The sequence below is a fragment of the Mustela putorius genome, unplaced genomic scaffold (assembly GCF_011764305.1).
Source record: "Mustela putorius furo isolate JIRA1106 unplaced genomic scaffold, ASM1176430v1.1 tig00000738_pilon_pilon_pilon, whole genome shotgun sequence".
Lineage (NCBI taxonomy): Eukaryota > Metazoa > Chordata > Mammalia > Carnivora > Mustelidae > Mustela > Mustela putorius.
Genome location: NW_025421463.1, coordinates 7,709,142 through 7,725,420, shown reverse-complemented (window position 1 = coordinate 7,725,420; position 16,279 = coordinate 7,709,142). Strand labels below are relative to the sequence as shown.

The 16,279-nt window shown below is 56.0% G+C and overlaps 1 protein-coding gene across 2 annotated transcripts; it reads left to right on the top strand.

The window, feature by feature from the left end:
- Window positions 1-52: 52 nt before the first annotated feature.
- On the top strand, window positions 53-6,645 carry MPST (mercaptopyruvate sulfurtransferase). Of its 2 annotated transcripts, none has more exons than XM_004743162.3 (3): window positions 53-184; window positions 2,699-3,335; window positions 6,119-6,645. In XM_004743162.3, the coding sequence occupies exons 2-3, from the start codon at window positions 2,741-2,743 to the stop codon at window positions 6,415-6,417; spliced, it is 894 nt and encodes a 297-aa protein (XP_004743219.1). In that variant the 5' UTR covers window positions 53-184; window positions 2,699-2,740; the 3' UTR covers window positions 6,418-6,645. The 2 variants fall into 2 exon arrangements, with proteins under 2 accessions (XP_004743219.1, XP_004743218.1); XM_004743161.3 differs by having other exon boundaries at window positions 179-281.
- The last annotated feature ends 9,634 nt before the right edge of the window (window positions 6,646-16,279 follow it).

Genomic DNA, 16,279 nt, shown 5'->3' with positions numbered 1-16,279 from the left:
CCACAGCGCGTCGCACCCCTCCGACCCCGGGGACCCTCCAGGGGGGCGCGGGGCCGACGCGGGGCGAGGCGCGGCGGCACGGGTGTCCCCCCCGGGTGGGCGAGTGGAAGGCGCGGGCAGCGGTGGCTCCAAGTGGCCACCGCGGTGGGCTGTGCCCGAGTCTCCTCCCTTTGGCCGGTCGCAGGTTGGTGGCGGGAGGAGGGGACGGCTTCGGGCCCGGGGAGGGGGCGCCCTGCGCTGGGGCCATGACCGATCCCGGAAACCCAGAGCCCGAGACCTGGGTAACTGCTGCGGCATCGCGCTTGCCTTTCTTTAGGGGGAGGTCGATCACTGGGGTGCGCGGCGCGGGGCTTCCCTGCGCGGTCTGAGCGGAGTAGGGGGCTGTAGTCCAGGAGGGAAGGCGCGGCCCTGGGTTCGCCCTAAGCATGGCTGTCCGCAGGCCGCTCGGGGTGGCCTGCCCCGTGGCCTAGGCGTGAGCGGCAGGTGGGAAGCTGGGGTAGGGGGGTGGGGGGGTCGGGTCAGCTGGTGTCACCCGACAGAGCAAGAGGGAGGGGGGAGGACTAATAAAACCCCACAGAGAGGCCAGGGAGACAATGCCAAGTGACCCAGAGGCTCCAAGGGAAGTAACTGGCAAAGAACTTGCTGTAGTGAAACGAAACTAGCCTTGGTCAAGGCCTGCTGCTTCTAAGGTTTTCAGACTTCCCACGACAACCTTGTTGTACAGGCCAGAAACTTATTTAAAGACCAGAAAGACGGGCCTAGTGAGTTACCCCAGGGGCTCACAGTGGGGTTGAGACCCCGACCCCCTCGCAGTTGTTAATTCTCAGATCTGAAGCCCACGTGGCCTGCTTGCTGCCTTTGTTTACCTGGCTCACCCCCAAAGACTCATAATTCCAAAAAAAAAAAAAAAAGCCTTTCTTTTTAATGAATCTATTTGATTGTAAGTTTGTATCATTACATTTTTTAACAATGGTTGTGTTTGTGTTTCATAACCACTTCACATCATTCCTGAAAAGGAAACAACTGTTTCCTCCAAGCTGGTGGGCCACCCCTGCTCCCTGCTCAGCGTTTTGCATACAGATGTGTGACATATGCCTGGAATGCTTTTCTCACCCCCCCCTCTTTAAAAATTCTTTTTACTCTGAAGTCATCATATCCTCACAGGAGATTGGCAAACGTGTACTTTGACAGGCATTTCCGTGGAGAATCTCTGAACTTCGTGTTTGGCCCTGCCCAGGCTTCCCCTAGTGTAGGTGTGTGTGCTCTTGAGATGGGCCTGGGGCTGTCCCGTGTGTCCTGGATTCCTTCACTCCCAGAGCATCTGCAGGGGGCCAGGCCTGGCCAGCACCCAAAGGCCCCGGTCTGCGCCCTTAAGTGACACACAGCCTGCTCTCCCAGACCCTCCTCTGCCTCCTTCAGGCCTATGGGACAACTGCCAATCAATAGCCCAGCTCTGGCTTCAGATCCTGAGGCTGCCCATGACCAGCTGTGTGAGGAAGGGCAAGGCACTCCCATCTCCAGTCGCCTCCTGCAGAAAACAGGCATCCTCGTAGAAACCCTCTAAAGGCTTCGATGCTGAGCCTGGGGCGGGGCCCACAAAGCACCTGTTCTTTACCACCCCCCCCCACCATGGCAGGATTGCTGGGTATGGATCTTAAGGTGGTGCCCTGCTGAAAGGGGAAGTGGGGGCCGACCTGTCACTCACACCCCACTCACCTGGTCACATACCCCAGCAGAGGGGGCACCCTTCTCAGACCTGCAGGAAGCCATCTAATGGACCAGGGGCCGTTGCACAGGGACTCAGCATGTTCAGAGCATCCTGACCCCGGAAGGCAGTGACTTGGCTTGTCATGGGCTTGTGTACTCTTATCTGCTGGCCCAGCAGGGGAGCGGCGGGGAGAGGGGGTGAGGCAGGACCACTGTTGTAGCTGCTGCATGAACGTTCAGAGACAAAGTCCAGGCTCAAGGGGCCAAATCTGCCCTTGCAGGGCCCCCAGAGCCTGCACAGTGCTTGCCTGTGAGTGTGTGGAGTCTGGGGTCCCACTGCCTGGTGTGAGGTCTTTAGCCACCAACCTTGGCCAACTCAGTGCACTTATGTGACCCTCAGTGTTGCCCTCTGTGAAACAGAATGTTGCCAGCCTTCTTGGGGCTAATTGTTCCACTAATTAATTGAGAGCCTACACTGTGTCCTGTGGTGTTCTGAGGTATTGTGAGATTAAAGGAGGCTCAGGAGTCGGTAAATCCCGGCCACTATCCCTATGAGGCTGCTTGTATAAACGTTTGATGAATGAACGAGAGAATGAATCCCACCAGGGACCTTGGGTGGCAGGAGAAGCAGAGCTGCATCTTGGGGAGGGGCTGAAACTTGGCCCCTACCTGCCTGGGGTCTTGACCCCACCTCACCTCCAGCCAGCAGCGGTGAAGGGCAGGCGGCACCCTGGAAGGGGTCAGGGTCATTCTGTTGCTCTGTGCTGTGTCTGTCCTCACAGGGGGAGGGGAGGAGAGGCCCCCGGAGCGAAGTCTGCACCTGGGTTCACCTGGGCTCACCACCGTGGCTTTTCTGTGCTCCCTGGACTCTGCCCTCCCCGGGGCTCCACCGCCCCTGCGGGCTAGGGCCGGCCCCAGCGGTGCAGGCGGTTCCCAGACATCGGTCCGGCCTCTTCCTCCGTTCCCTGCTGACATTCTCCCTCTCTCCCAGGCCTGCAGCCCCCGTGTCGCCACCGCTGCCGCCGCTGCCACCATGGCCCCACAGCAGCTGTTCCGTGCGCTCGTGTCAGCGCAGTGGGTGGCCGAGGCACTGAGGGCCCCTCGCGCGGGGCAGCCCCTGCAGCTGCTCGATGCCTCCTGGTACCTGCCCAAGCTGGGTCGCGACGCACGACACGAGTTCGAGGAGCGCCACATCCCCGGCGCCGCCTTCTTTGACATCGACCAGTGCAGCGACCGCACGTCGCCCTACGACCACATGCTGCCCAGCGCCGCGCACTTCGCTGAGTACGCTGGCCGCCTGGGCGTGGGCGCCGCCACGCACGTTGTGGTCTACGACGCCAGCGACCAGGGCCTCTACGCGGCACCGCGCGTCTGGTGGATGTTCCGCGCCTTCGGCCACAGGGCCGTGTCGCTGCTGGATGGCGGCCTCCGCCACTGGCTGCGCCTGGGCCTCCCGCTGAGCTCGGGCAAAACTCGTCCGGAGCCCGCCGAGTTCCGCGCCACGCTCGACCCCGCCTTCATCAAGACGTACGAGGACATCAAGGAGAACCTCGAATCCCGACGCTTCCAGGTGGTGGACGCCCGCGCCGCGGGTCGGTTCAGGGGCACCGAGCCCGAGCCTCGAGACGGTAACAAACCTGCGCGAAGGGGCGGGTGGTCAGCTGGGGCGCGGGCCCAGGTGCACCCAGGGCTCTGCCTCTTCCTTGCCTTTAAAGGACATCGCATGGGGTGGAGGCCTGAGATTTGGGTTCTAGTTGCCTCCCTCCGTAAGCTTCAGTGGCTTTATTCCTGAAGAGTGCACAGTAGTACTTGCCCCATCCCCACCTTCACCCGTGTTGCGGGCAGGGACTACCCCAAACTCACCGGGAACCCAGGGCTCCCTGGATAAGAGGGAGAAACCAAACAGCCCTACCCCGATTCTGTGGAAGTAGGGGCGTCTCTGTGGAATCGGAGGGGTGGCAGGCAGGCCTAGTTTCGGAAAAGCCCAAAGGGATGGGGTTTGATTGGGTGTATGCCATCCTGCTGGAGACGAAGGCAGACAGGAAGGGGAGGAGTCTGGGGGCGGGAGAGTGAGTAGACCGTCTCTGGGAGGGACCAAGGCTTGCAGAGGGCAGGATGGAGGGGGCACTAAAGAGAGAGGGAGGGATTGCTGCCCCAGGCTGGAGAGAAACTAAATAGAGGTGGTTGCTGGCCTGAGTGGGGGCCGAGCCTATGAGCTGGTTCCCCAGGAAAGGAGACTGCAGGAAAGCCCTGTATCAGGGGGACGGGGCCAGGGGTCCCCACAAACGAGTGGGTCAATGGCCACGTTGGTGTGAACTTTTCAGTGATTTAGAGAGGTGGGTGCTCTCAGGATGGCTACCTCGTTCTAGGTCAGGAGGCAGCCCGGGGCAGGCGGGGGGGATTTGAGGCAGTTCATTTAACTGCCGTGAGCAACCAGTAATCACCGAGTCTTTCCTCTGCTTGTGTTCTTTGGGGAGGATGCAAAGAACTTGCCACTTCCTCTGGGGGGCTGCCCCTGAATTGCCTCCCCCATGCCCCTGCGTCAGGCCTGGGAGACCATGAGGGTCAAATGTCAAATGAGAACAAATGATGAAATGCTCAGCTCCCAGTCTCATACATAAAAGTCACTAAGAGATGGGAGGTGACAGAGTGACTGTGTGCTTCTATGGTTATAACTCTTCCCAGAAGTACTTGACGCTACCTCAGTCCTGCTTGGTCATCTGCAAAGTGGGCTCATCGGTAAAGTGGGAGGTGATGGGATGCCCCTAGCAGGCTCATCGTGGAGCTGGCCTCAGCCAGGGCATGCAATGGCTGGATCTAGCTCGGTGGCAGACATCCCCTCATGGTCATTGTTCCCGCTGCACGGGCTGAGACCTGGACAAGTGTGCCCCTCAGTGAGGGGCACCGTTGGTGGGGTAGTGTAGCAGGAAGCATGCTTTGCTTGGTGGGGATTCAAGGCACAGGGACAGCCCGGCTCTGACGGTGACCAACCCGACGGGAGAGCTTGCTCTTCTTGCTTCCTCCGCATTGGTCTCTATGTGAGTCTCCCATGGAGCCGCTTCCTTCGTGGGGAGGCACGATGCACTCCCCCCTCCCCGTGGACCTGGAGTGCTGCCTGTATGCTAAGTCCTGCCTAGCTACCCATACGGGTCCCAGCTCCCTGGAGGAGTGTCTTCCCACTGCAGGGGGAAGCCGGGACAGAAGCCACCAGTCTAGAGCCCCACCCCAGCGGCATTCAGCCTTGATTTTTGAATCATGGGCTGTGAGGGTTGATTCTGTTGCAAATCTCAGTTATTGGCGTGAAAATGGGGATATTAATGACACCTGCCTCATGGGGGATGGTAAAAGCAAAGTGATTAGGTTTAAGGGAGGTGACCCTCTTAGTGAACGCCTCTCTAGCCTTGCCCAGATTCTACATGCTATGATCGAAGTGATCTTTTTTGAAAATGGAGGTCTGGTTGCTGTTTGTAGTCATGGTCAAAGCTCTGTCTTAATCAAGGCGGTTCCTCTTGGGCCTTAAGCGCCTCTTGTATCTGTGCTTTTGCCCAGTGACCTTGAACCCCTCTAAACACCATGTGATTTCCTGCCTCCTCCGATTCCCTCCCCCTTTCCCTAGTCTGGGGTGCTCTTAGACCCACTGCCCAAACCCGTCCATGTGTCAGACCCCCACTCACTCACAGCACCTTCTCAGAGAAGCTTCCCTGCTTCCCCGCCCCCATGGCCTGGCGTTAGCAGCACCTGCTCTGGGGCCTCTCTGACCTGGGCAGCTGAGTCTGTGTGCCTCAGTCTCCTCATCTGGGTGAAGGGTGGGGGGGCGGGGGGTGGGGTGGTCATTTCTGTCCCGTGGTTTGGGGGAGTATTAAAGAAGAAGATACAGTGGAGGGGCTCTGAATGGTGTGTGGCACAAAGTAAGTATTCAGTCATGTCAAGGATTATTGTTTCTGTTAATATCTTTTATAATGTGTCCCATGACATCCTTGGGCCTTTGTAACACCGCTCATCCTTGTAATGGCTCAGCGATGCCTGTCCACCCAGCCCGATCGGTTCCTTTACTGTAAAGACAAGGAGTCCTAGCCAGGTGGAGGGCTCGTTTATCTTTGTTCCCCTCCCCCATCATGCCCCCAGCACATGGGTGATCAGGAATCCAGGGGAAGAGTGAGACTCTGCTGGGGTCTAAGTCGTAGATCCCCATTCCAGCCAGGCCTGGCACAGTACCAAGCCTCAGCATGCCCATCTGTAAACTGGGGATATCTGTAAGTGGTATCTGGGTTTTCTGGGGGGTGAGGACTGCGTGGGGCAGTGCATGTAGAGAGGGTTCAGTGCTGTGGCTGCCTGGGAGGCTCTCATACTGCAGTGGCCGTTTCTCATATGCCCTTGTCCTTGTCCCCACCTTCCTGCCGTCCCGCTGCAGGCATCGAACCCGGCCACATCCCCGGCACAGTGAACATCCCCTTCACGGACTTCCTGACCAAGGAGGGCCTGGAGAAGAGCCCCGAGGAGATCCACCGAATGTTCCAGGACAAGAAGGTGGACTTGTCCCAGCCACTGGTGGCCACGTGTGGCTCCGGCGTCACAGCCTGCCATGTGGCTCTGGGGGCCTACCTCTGCGGCAAACCCGACGTGGCCATCTACGACGGCTCCTGGGTGGAGTGGTACATGCGCGCCCAGCCGGAAGAAGTCATCTCCGAGGGCCGGGGGAAGACCCACTGAGACTAGGCAGGACACAGGGAGCTCTGCCCAGCCTCCTTGTTGATTCTGCTCTGACCAAGTGTGCGCTTCTTCCTGCGAGGCCAGGAGTTGACTTGTGGGCTCCCGGTGGAGGCAGGAGAGAAGGTGGTGGTGGGCACTGGGGGAGGCGGCTGCCCCACACGCCACGTGGGGGCCGTCCCTTGTTTCACTGTTGAAGAAATAAAATAGCCAAGGGCTAAATCTTTCTAACTGGGGGTCTGCCTGGTGCTCCTGATGAGTCGACGGTTCCAGCATGCCCAGCAAAGGGAGCTCTGCGGAGCCTGAGGGGTTTGGGGATCCTGTCCCTGCCTTCTGAGCAGGACAGGAGCCCCAGGACCCTTCCATTCCTGTGACCAGAGTGCACCCAGCAAACTGTCTTCCACCACGTAATGCTGGGGGTCTCACTGCTGGCTTCCGGGCCATTTAAGATGAATCTTGCTGTGATATGTCTAGAGTGCCACCCAAAGGCCCACCCAGGTCCACAATGCTTCCAATGTCAAGACAGAGATAGGTCTGGCAGGAGGCTGTACCAGAGATAGATACCGGCAGGAGGCTGTACCACATGGAGGAGGCCTGTCCTAGCCCCACTGGGATGTTCAAGAGAGGGGTTAAGTTCATCCAGGTTGGAGTTCAGCCACCTGGGATCCCACACTTGGAGGCTATCCTCTGGAGCAACGGGGCAGGGGGGTGGGGGGGTGCCAGGGGGTTTGATCCTTTCTGCTCAAAGGAACACCTCTGCCCCCAGGCTTGCCTCCTGTAGAGGCTCTGTGCTCCTCCTTGTATTTGTCCTTTGTGCAGAGATGGACATGGTGTCTGAGAAAGCCCTAGGTGGCCCCTGTCTGAAGTTGGGTCACATCTCCCCATCTCTAAGCCCCCAAGCACCCCTCAGTAGCAAAGAGGCAACATCGGTTGGTACTGGGGAGAAACCCAGAAGAACAAAACCAGAGAAGACAGTGACTTACCCAAGGGCACATGATGGGTTTACCACAGAGCTGGACCAGACCCAGGTTTCCTGACTCTGAATTTACTCTTCTTTGTACCTGCAATCCCCATCCCACGCCCTCTGACGCTGAGTCACCTCCCAAGTCCACGGCCATGAAGGAGTCAATGGGACAATACCCTGGTTTTCTGAGTGAGAGCTCTAAAGTTGGTCCCAACCTCTCCGAGTCCATTTCCTCACCTGTAAAATGGGAAGGACGCATACTTCAGAAGAAGGGATTTCAGATGAAGATTTAACCAAGAGCTCATGGCAGAGTCCCATTTTTTTTTTTTAAAGATTTTATTTATTTTAGAGACAGAGCGCGCACAAGTGGGGGGTAGGGAGAGGGACAAGCAGACTCTGTGCTGAGCACAGAGCCCGACATGGGGATTGATCTCTGGACCCTGAGATCATGACCTGAGCTAAGATCAAGGGGCCCGATGCTTGACCAACTGAGCCACCCAGGCGCCCCGGCAGTGTCCCATTTTTTGAGCTCAGGGTTTCTCCACTCTAGTGCAGCTGACTTTTGGGGGGGGGGGGGAGCATTCTCTGTTGCCGGGACCGTCCTGCACCTTGTGGGGTGTTGAGCAGCGTTTCTGGCCTCTCCCCATTAGACTCCAGGACCATCAGCCAGTTGTGACAACCAAAAGTGTCCCCAGACACAACCAAATATCCTGGGGGGAGGGGTGGCAACAAGCACTCTGTTGAGAACCACTGCTCTAGGGGCAAATAACACTTGAGCCCAGCAGTCAGGACAGTGTGGCCAGGTAATCCCAGCGTGGAGGGAACCTTTTCTCCCCATCACGAGCCCATTCCCCCTGGAGGTTACATTTAGCAGCCCAGAAGCCTCCCTCCTTTGATGCTCAGATAAGCCTCATTTTTCTCTCTCGGGAAGGGAAACATCTCTGCCTCTCCAGGGAGAGGGGTTTGTGCGCAAATGCGGATGAGTTCTGATCTGGCTCCTGTCTCAGCTACCCCGTTCAGGGCTGCCCGACCTCGGACACCGCTGAGCCTCTCTGAACCTCTGTTTCCTCATCTTTAAAATGGGAGGAATCTCACTTGCCTTGAGCACTATGGGGGTTTCGTGAGAGAATCCCCTGAAACTGTTGAGCTTGCTGCCAGGCACAGTGACTTCGAGTGCTCCTGTTTTTTTTTTTTAAGTACTATTACTTGGGACACCTGGGTGGCTCAGTCAGTTAAGCCGCTGCCTTCGACTCCGGTCATAATTCCGGCGTCCTGGGATCGAGCCCCACTTTGGGCTCTTTGATCGGCCGGGAGCCTGCTTCTTCCTCTGCCTCTGCCTGCCTCTCTGCCTGCCTGTGCGCGCTCTCTCTCTCTCTCTCTCTCTGACAAATAAATAAAAACTCTTAAAAAAAAAAAAAAAAAGACTGTTACTTAATTCAGCATGTTGAATGTCTCTTGTACTTGCGGCATTGGGGGAGGGGGCAACAAATAACCAGAACTGTGTTCCTGCCCTCAAAAAGCTTCCCAGCCAGAGAGTGAAACTGGTCAGTGCTATCATTTCCACAGAGAGGGGAGGACCTCGAAGTGGCAACAGACTCATTCTACAAGTGAGAAAAACAAGCTCAGAGAGGTTGGGTGATTTGCCTGAGGGCACACAGCTAGTTTGAGAGAGGAGCCTAACTGGAATTAGAAAGCCCCTCCAGGGGTTCTTGCGTTTGGTGGGTTTTCCAGATTTGGAGGATCAAGGAGAGAATGGAGCGTTGCTCAGGGTTTGGAAGCGCAAGTGACAAGCTTGGGGAGGACGGCCAAGCGTTTCCCAGCTCCACAAGGAGGAGACACTCTGAGCTACGAGATCTGAGCTAGGGGTTTGGCTAGGCTCTCTTCCCCCATCCTCGGCCTCCTCCCAGCCAGGAACCCAGGCAGATCCAAGCTGAGGCTTTTCCTCCCAGGGAAGGTCCCAGATGGGTCCTGGACAGGTTTGGAGAATGGCCCAGGGGCAGGAGAAAGGAAATTGAGCCCTGCCTTTCTAGGATTCCCAGAGCTGCTGTTTAATTTTGAGGCGTTGACTGGGTTCTGCCCTGCCTCTTGCAAGTCTCAACTCCCAGAATGATTAACGGCGGGGAGGGGGTGCCCGGCCGCTGCCAGCGCTGGACTACCCACCCTGTGTATTCCAGGCAGGAATTCGCCACACTGGACAAGCGTGATGAAATTTTTGTCCACCTGGCAAATATTTGCTGAGCACCCCTCTGTCAGGGACAGCTGGACAATGCCCAACCTTGTCGAACCAGCTGCGCGGGAATGTGTGCTCACTCCCTGGATGGTTGCCACGAGGGTTCGTGGCCCAAAGCCCACGCCCCACACGCAGTGGACTGAATAATGAATCAATGTACTGATTTGCTCCTGGAGCTTGGAATCTGTTCTGCACGAGGCCCCAGAAGGCCTGCTTTCCAGATCCTTCTGGGCGGGACCTCGGTCATCTAGTCTGAGAAATGGGAGCAAATTCTGGGGGTGACGTCAGGTAAGGTCAAGTTTGGAACAGTACAAGGTGTCACTCCTGCTGGAATAACCCAGCTAGCTATATGAGGACAATGGAGTTTTATTTCTGAATTTATGGGGGAATGAGTCATTCAGGAAGAGATGGAATTTTTAGGTTACTGAAGCTTTCTAATTTTAAGTACCGGAAGTTTCAACATATTTACCTGTTGGGGGGGAGGGTGGGTGGGTGGAACGTGGTGTAGACATGTTCCCTGGTGACTGTCACATTCTTCAGAGTCTCTGCCTGCTTCTAGGTGGGCCCACGCCCTCTGGATAATGAACAAGTTCATCTAGTGCCTTAATCTACTGTTGAACCCGTCACTCCCATACATGGGCCGCCAGCAGCTTGCAGGACCCAGATCCCCACTGAATTCAGATCCCTACTGGAGCCCTAACCCTACCTGTCCATGTCCCCCATCTCAGTGTACACAGCCACCACCAGGGGGTCACCTGTGTCCAGACCCAGCAGTGAGTCTCCAGATTCTGCCTCTCTTGGACTGTGGAGCTCTACCCTTCTTCCCACGGCCTTGGACCTCTTGCCACCTCACAGCCAGGATACGAAGATGCAGCCTGTCCCATCCACGAACTCCAGCACCCACTGCAAGACAGGCCTTGGACCAGGATCTGGGGGCATAGAGACTAAAGTCAGACCCTGAGACGGGAACTGAGCCAGTAGGGAGGGGAGGAGAGGCAGATACACCACGACAGGTATAATGAGGAGCATCTAAGAGGCGGAACACGGAACAGGAGAGAGGGGAGTAGGTGGTTCTGGCTCCAAGAGGCATTGGGCCAGCAGCCCCTTTAGGGACTCCCTGGACCACGACTCCAGACCTCGTGTAGAGAAGTGAGAGTGATCAGGATTCAAGCCCAGACCTCCTGTCCTGCTTCCTGGCCGTGAGTTTGGCGAGTACCCCAGATGCTGATCTGGGATGTGGGGCTAACCCAGTACCCACTGTATAGGATCAGATTCCTACAAAACACTGGGAACAAAGCCCAGGACAGAAAGCACTGCGTACATGCATCATTACTACTTTTTTTTTTTTTTTTTAAAGACTTTATTTATTTGAGAGAGAGGGAGAGAGGGAGAGCAGATGAGAGGGGCAGAGGACAAGGGAAAAGTCGACTCCCCGCTGAGCAGGGAGCCCAATGCGGGGCTCAATCCCAGGACTCTGGGATCCTGACCTGAGCTGAAGGCAGATGCTTAACCGTCACTTACTATTACTAACATTCTGTCCTACCCCTCACTCCTGCCTCCCTGTGACGCCCTGAACACACGTGAAGGGACCTGCCTTATTCATGGTTCGCTTCCTGCCCCCAGCACAGTGACCGACATGGACAGGTCTTAGTAAATGTTTGACCTATTCACATAAATACTCTGGTAGGGCTAGGAGAGACCTTAATAATCCCTCCTGTTTCTTCAGAACCTTCCCCCACGACCTCCAGGGAGGATGCTAAGTATTTTTGTGTTCCTTTAATCCAACAACCCTGAAAATAGTGTTCTTCTCCATTTTACAGGTAAGGAAGGTGGGGGCTTAGAGAGGTCACAGGAAGGTCAGGACTAGGATTGCAGTCCTGGAGGGCGTGAGGACCAGGCCCTTATCATTAGTCGGAGGCAGGAGCCCAACTGCAGAATATGGGGCCCAGAATGAGGCAGGAGGGGCTTGTGGAACCTTCCAGGCCAGCCAGGTAGCTTCCGGGGGCTGGTGCTTGGGGAGTTATGACCCCAGCGAGGCTGGCTGTGTCCAGGCTTCCTTCTTGCCTTCTTCCGCTGCCAGCCTCCACCCCCTCCCACAGCCTCTTCCCATTTTCAAAAGGCTTGAAAATCAGTGGCAAGCCCATGAAAGAAAGCAAGTCAAATAAGAATAAAGGGGCCTGAGTGGGAGCCCAAGGGCTTCAGGGTGTGGACTCGGTGCTTGTATAATCCCCCCAGAGCTAACATTGAAAAGGGGAAGACTCACTCAAGGAAGGGGCTGTTTCTGGTGCTGCCCAGTTGACTTTTCCAAATTTGAAAGCAAGAAAGCAGGGAGATAATGACTTTTGTCTACCTGGGTTTACTTCTTTCCCTAGAGTTCCAGGAAGCACCCCTTCTCTCGTCCCCCAAGGGGTTGGGGGACAAAGTGTCAGGTAAATGCTCCCTCCCACCTGTGCAGAGCGGGTCAGGGTAGGAATTCAGTAGCAGACCCGTGCTTGGTCTTCTGACAGGCGGAGATGACAAAGGCCCTGCCCGTGGCTGCACAGGATTCTGGGAGAGGTAAGGAGCCTGATGTGATGGGTGGCAACAGACAGCAGCAGCTGGAGACAGCAGTGGGCCCACCAAGAGCTCCCAGCCATCAAGACCTGCTCTGGGCACCTCCGGGAGCGGAGCCGGAGACTTGCCCTGGGGAAGTAGAGGGTCTCCGGCTTGCCGACCCTCACGCTTCCCACTGGTTCCTCACTCCCTTGGCCTCAAGCCCTTTCTCACCGCCTGGTTGCCCTTTATGGGCCCTATACTCATGTTCAGCTCTGCCATCTTGACTTGGCCCTTGGCCCGACTCACTGTGGTGTCCACTCTGGCATCTCCCATCGGAAAACAGAAGGCCGCTAAGAAATGTAGAAGAAATGATGGACTAAGGGCAGGGGGGATCACAATTTGGCCATCGTTTAGGTATGGCAAGAATCATCAATGACTATTCAAATAAGGGATGAGATAAAAGTGTTTGCTGGAAAGCAGGATATTAATAGTCTCCATGTGTCTCCCCACAAGACACCGATGGGTACACAGGGCAAGACAGAGATGGTACAGATCAGCGACTTGACTGCTACCTCCTACCTGAGTGACCCGGTTGATCTTACCAGCGACGGGATAAAGAGACATGAGTCCCTCTTCACCAGGGGCCGTGAGGACACAGCTCCACTTCCCAGGGTTCCTGCCCCAAATGCACACAGTGTGTGTAACCATGAAGTATCAGACAAGCCCAAACGGAGGGCATTCTCCAAGATAAACAGTCTATTCCCCTCAAACACAGGAGACAAAGAAAGACCGAGGAACTGTTCCACACCAGAAGAGTAAAGAGACGTGACCATGGAATGCGACGCTTTCTGGACTGATCCTAAAGGACTTTTGCCCTCTTTTGCTGTAAAGGACATTAGAAAGACAAGGGGAGCTTTGAAGAAATCTGTGGGTTAGTTCATGGCATCGTACTGATGCTCCTTTCCTGATGTTGGTAATCTCACCGTGATTGTATAAAAGACGGTCCTGATGTGTGGCTCACACGGAAGGGTTCAAGTGCGAAAGCACATTAACTCTAGGATTTGCTCTCCGAAAACGGAAGAGCCAGTGTAGTAAAATGTGAGCATTTGGTGAATCTGAGCGGAGGCTCCACCAGAATTTTTGGTATTATTTTTGCAACTTTTCTCTAAGTCTGAAATTGCTTCAAAATGAAATGCTATTTTTTAAGCGCAGGCTTTTCTGATCCAGTTTCAGCCAGAGCTGCTAACTGCACCCACATTCTAAAACGAGGTGCTAGACCATCTAAAGCAGTTTTTCCAACCCAGGTGGTTAAGAACTGGTTTTAGAAACCCCAGGAGACGGCCCCCTCCTGCCTAGAGTGGGAGAGATGCCAGCAGGAGGAACTGGAAGGTAGAGGGGGGACTCTTTCCAGGGAACTGTTGGGGTGCTCTGCTTCTCCCCCTCATGGGGGGAAGTGCACAGTGGGAGGGAGCTCCCCTTCTGAAAGACGGAGGGAGTGGGGTTTCAGGGAGCCCATCTGCAGAGCTTGGCCTGTGTGTTCTGGATTCCGGGGGTGCTCAGAGGCGGGCTGGACCTAAGCCTGGGAAAGCTTGCAGCAGGGATGCTGACGTGGCTGCCCATTCCAGTGGTGGAATCAGAGGTGTGGGTTGAACACTGTCCAAGCCTTGGTGGAGCCTTGGCTTTTGGAGAACCAGCCGAGGACCTGGGTGAAGAGTGGTGACTTGGAGCTGTCCGTAAGGGACATTGTGCACACCAGCTATGGGCTAGGGCAGCAGGAGAGTGGGCAGTGGGACCTAAAGGAGGTGGTCCTTGAGTAGGGTGTCCCAGGCAACCAATCAGAGAAGACCCTGCCCAGGAAGGAAAGTACAGTGTGAGGCTGGTGGGGGGGGGGGGTAACTCCAAAGAGCCCTCAAAACAACCCTCCAGGAAAAAAAACCTAGCCAGCTTGAATCTTAGCTCTGGCCACAGCAAAAGCGCACTAGAGGGCCTGGGTGCCAGGCAAGGAAAATCTTCCCTTTCTGTTCCCATCTCCATTCCACACCAGTCATGGAAGTGCCAAGGAGAGGAGGATGGAGGGAGCAGGAGAATCTGGGAGGTCCCCAGGGGTCCCCAATGTAAAATGGCAATTACCACCGCATCTCCCTGTTGGGTTGGGATTAAAAGAGATAATCCATGAAAGTGCTTGTCGTGGAACGGGGCCCATGGAAGTGCTCATAAATGTGCCTGCGGCAGCAGGAGTAAGGGGCCCAGGGGCCCAGGGGCTGCGCAATAGATGCCTGGTTCTGTGTGATGCCTGATTCGAGCTGCGGCAGGACATCAGCCAGAGCCAGAGAGGCCTTTGCTGGGCAGAATAAGGTCCCTGCAGGAGGCAGATAAGACTGAGCGTATGGTCAGGGCCTCTGTCCCCTGGAGCTGAGCTGAAAAGAGAACCAGTGCCAGCTGACTGGACTGCGTGGGCTTGGCGGGCGGGGGTGAGGGGGGCTTTCCAAAGACCCGAGCGCGCTGGCGCGCCCCCTGGCGGCGAGGCCGAACCTCCCGCCCCTCCCAAGGGCTCGGGGACCCCCCCTGGCTGAAGAGGGCAGCGCGGGGGCTCAGCACCCGGCAGAGTCACCGCCAGCCCCAGCGGCAATTACGTGCCAACTGGAGAAAGGTGCCCCTTCCTCCAGACATTCCGCTGTCCCTTCGCGGTGCGAATGGCGCCCCCTGGAGCCCGCAGAAATTATGGGCTCTTCCAGGGGAAGGTCTGCGCCTCCTTCATTTCTGAAACTCTAAAGCCCAGCGCTCAGGGCAGGCTTGGTGAAGGTCGACAATCCGTGGAAGTTCTAGGTTAAAGCATCGGGACATATTTGTTCTTTTATAAATATCCAAGTCCGCGGGTCAGTTATGCAACGCTCCGAGCCCCGCCTGTAAAATGGGCACAAAAATACTGACTTCGGCTGGAAGGAGAGCCTATCTGAATATTTCTGGGCGCTCGGGACTCACTCTTACTGACTGAATATGCCCGTTTCTCGCCTCAGGTGACCCGCAAAGGCGACTCAGAACCAACAACCCCCACTCTGGGCTAGGAGGCAGAGCTGAGGGCCAAGGCAGTGACAGGATTGGATTGTTGTTGTGTAAACACAACAACAGAGTCGAAGCTACTCAGAATATTCGGATGTCGGAACGTGGGAAGAGGAGGACTGAACCCCAAATTCCAGCAGGGCCGAGTGGCAGCTTAGTCACGAAGCTGACAGCAGATGTGAAACTGCTCAGACATGGGAGGCGCTGCTAACGTGAGAAGGTTTGAAACAGGCTGTGGCAATGACTTCAGGTGAGGACTTCGGGATATATCCGTGTTCCTTCAGCTCCAGTTGCGGGGGGGGGGGGGCAGGGGGACTCCTGGGTCACTCTGGGTCTGGGGATTTAACCTAAGGAAATGATAGCTGCTGTGCTCTGGAGGCTGGGTCCTTGGGGGTGGCCTTTCTCTCTACCTGTCCCTGCAAACCTGGCATGGAGGAGTGGGTGAATTTGGTTCATCCTGGGCAATGGGAATGGATTTGAAGAACCATTAAAGTGCCTTGCCTCAGGCCCCGATCTCGGGTCCAACCAGCAGTAGACGGGGAGGCAGGGCTGGTTCCAGCAAAGCCAACACTCATGAAAGCTTTGCTCAGGATATGAGCTGCGTGTTCTTCACATGCCTTCCCCTGTTAGCTCATGGAGTCCTGACAACTGTGTAATTACCTCTAACTATTACTATCCTCACTGAGGTGCAGAGAGGTTAGGTGACTTTGCCAAGGTCACCTGTCAAGCTAGCAAGCCGTAAAGCCTGGGCTGGCATGCTTGTCTGGGATCCTGTGCCCCTGAATCACCCCTCCTCCGGTCTCACCTGCTTTCCAAGGCCCAGTTCAGAGCCCTATTAAGAAGGACCTGAAAGCTGCTCTTCCCAGAAGGGGACAGCAGGGAGCAGTGTAACCAACAAGCCTTAGAAGTTTGGCTCCCTTCCAAGGTAATCATCATCCTGAGAAACTGTCTCAGGGATGTTTGGTTTTGTCCTCTAGATGGGGAAGACATGCAAAAAACCAAGAAGAAAGCCAGTCCGCAATCAGAAACAGGACCGCCATTCTCCTGAGCATCACACCCGGAGAGACAACTGTCGC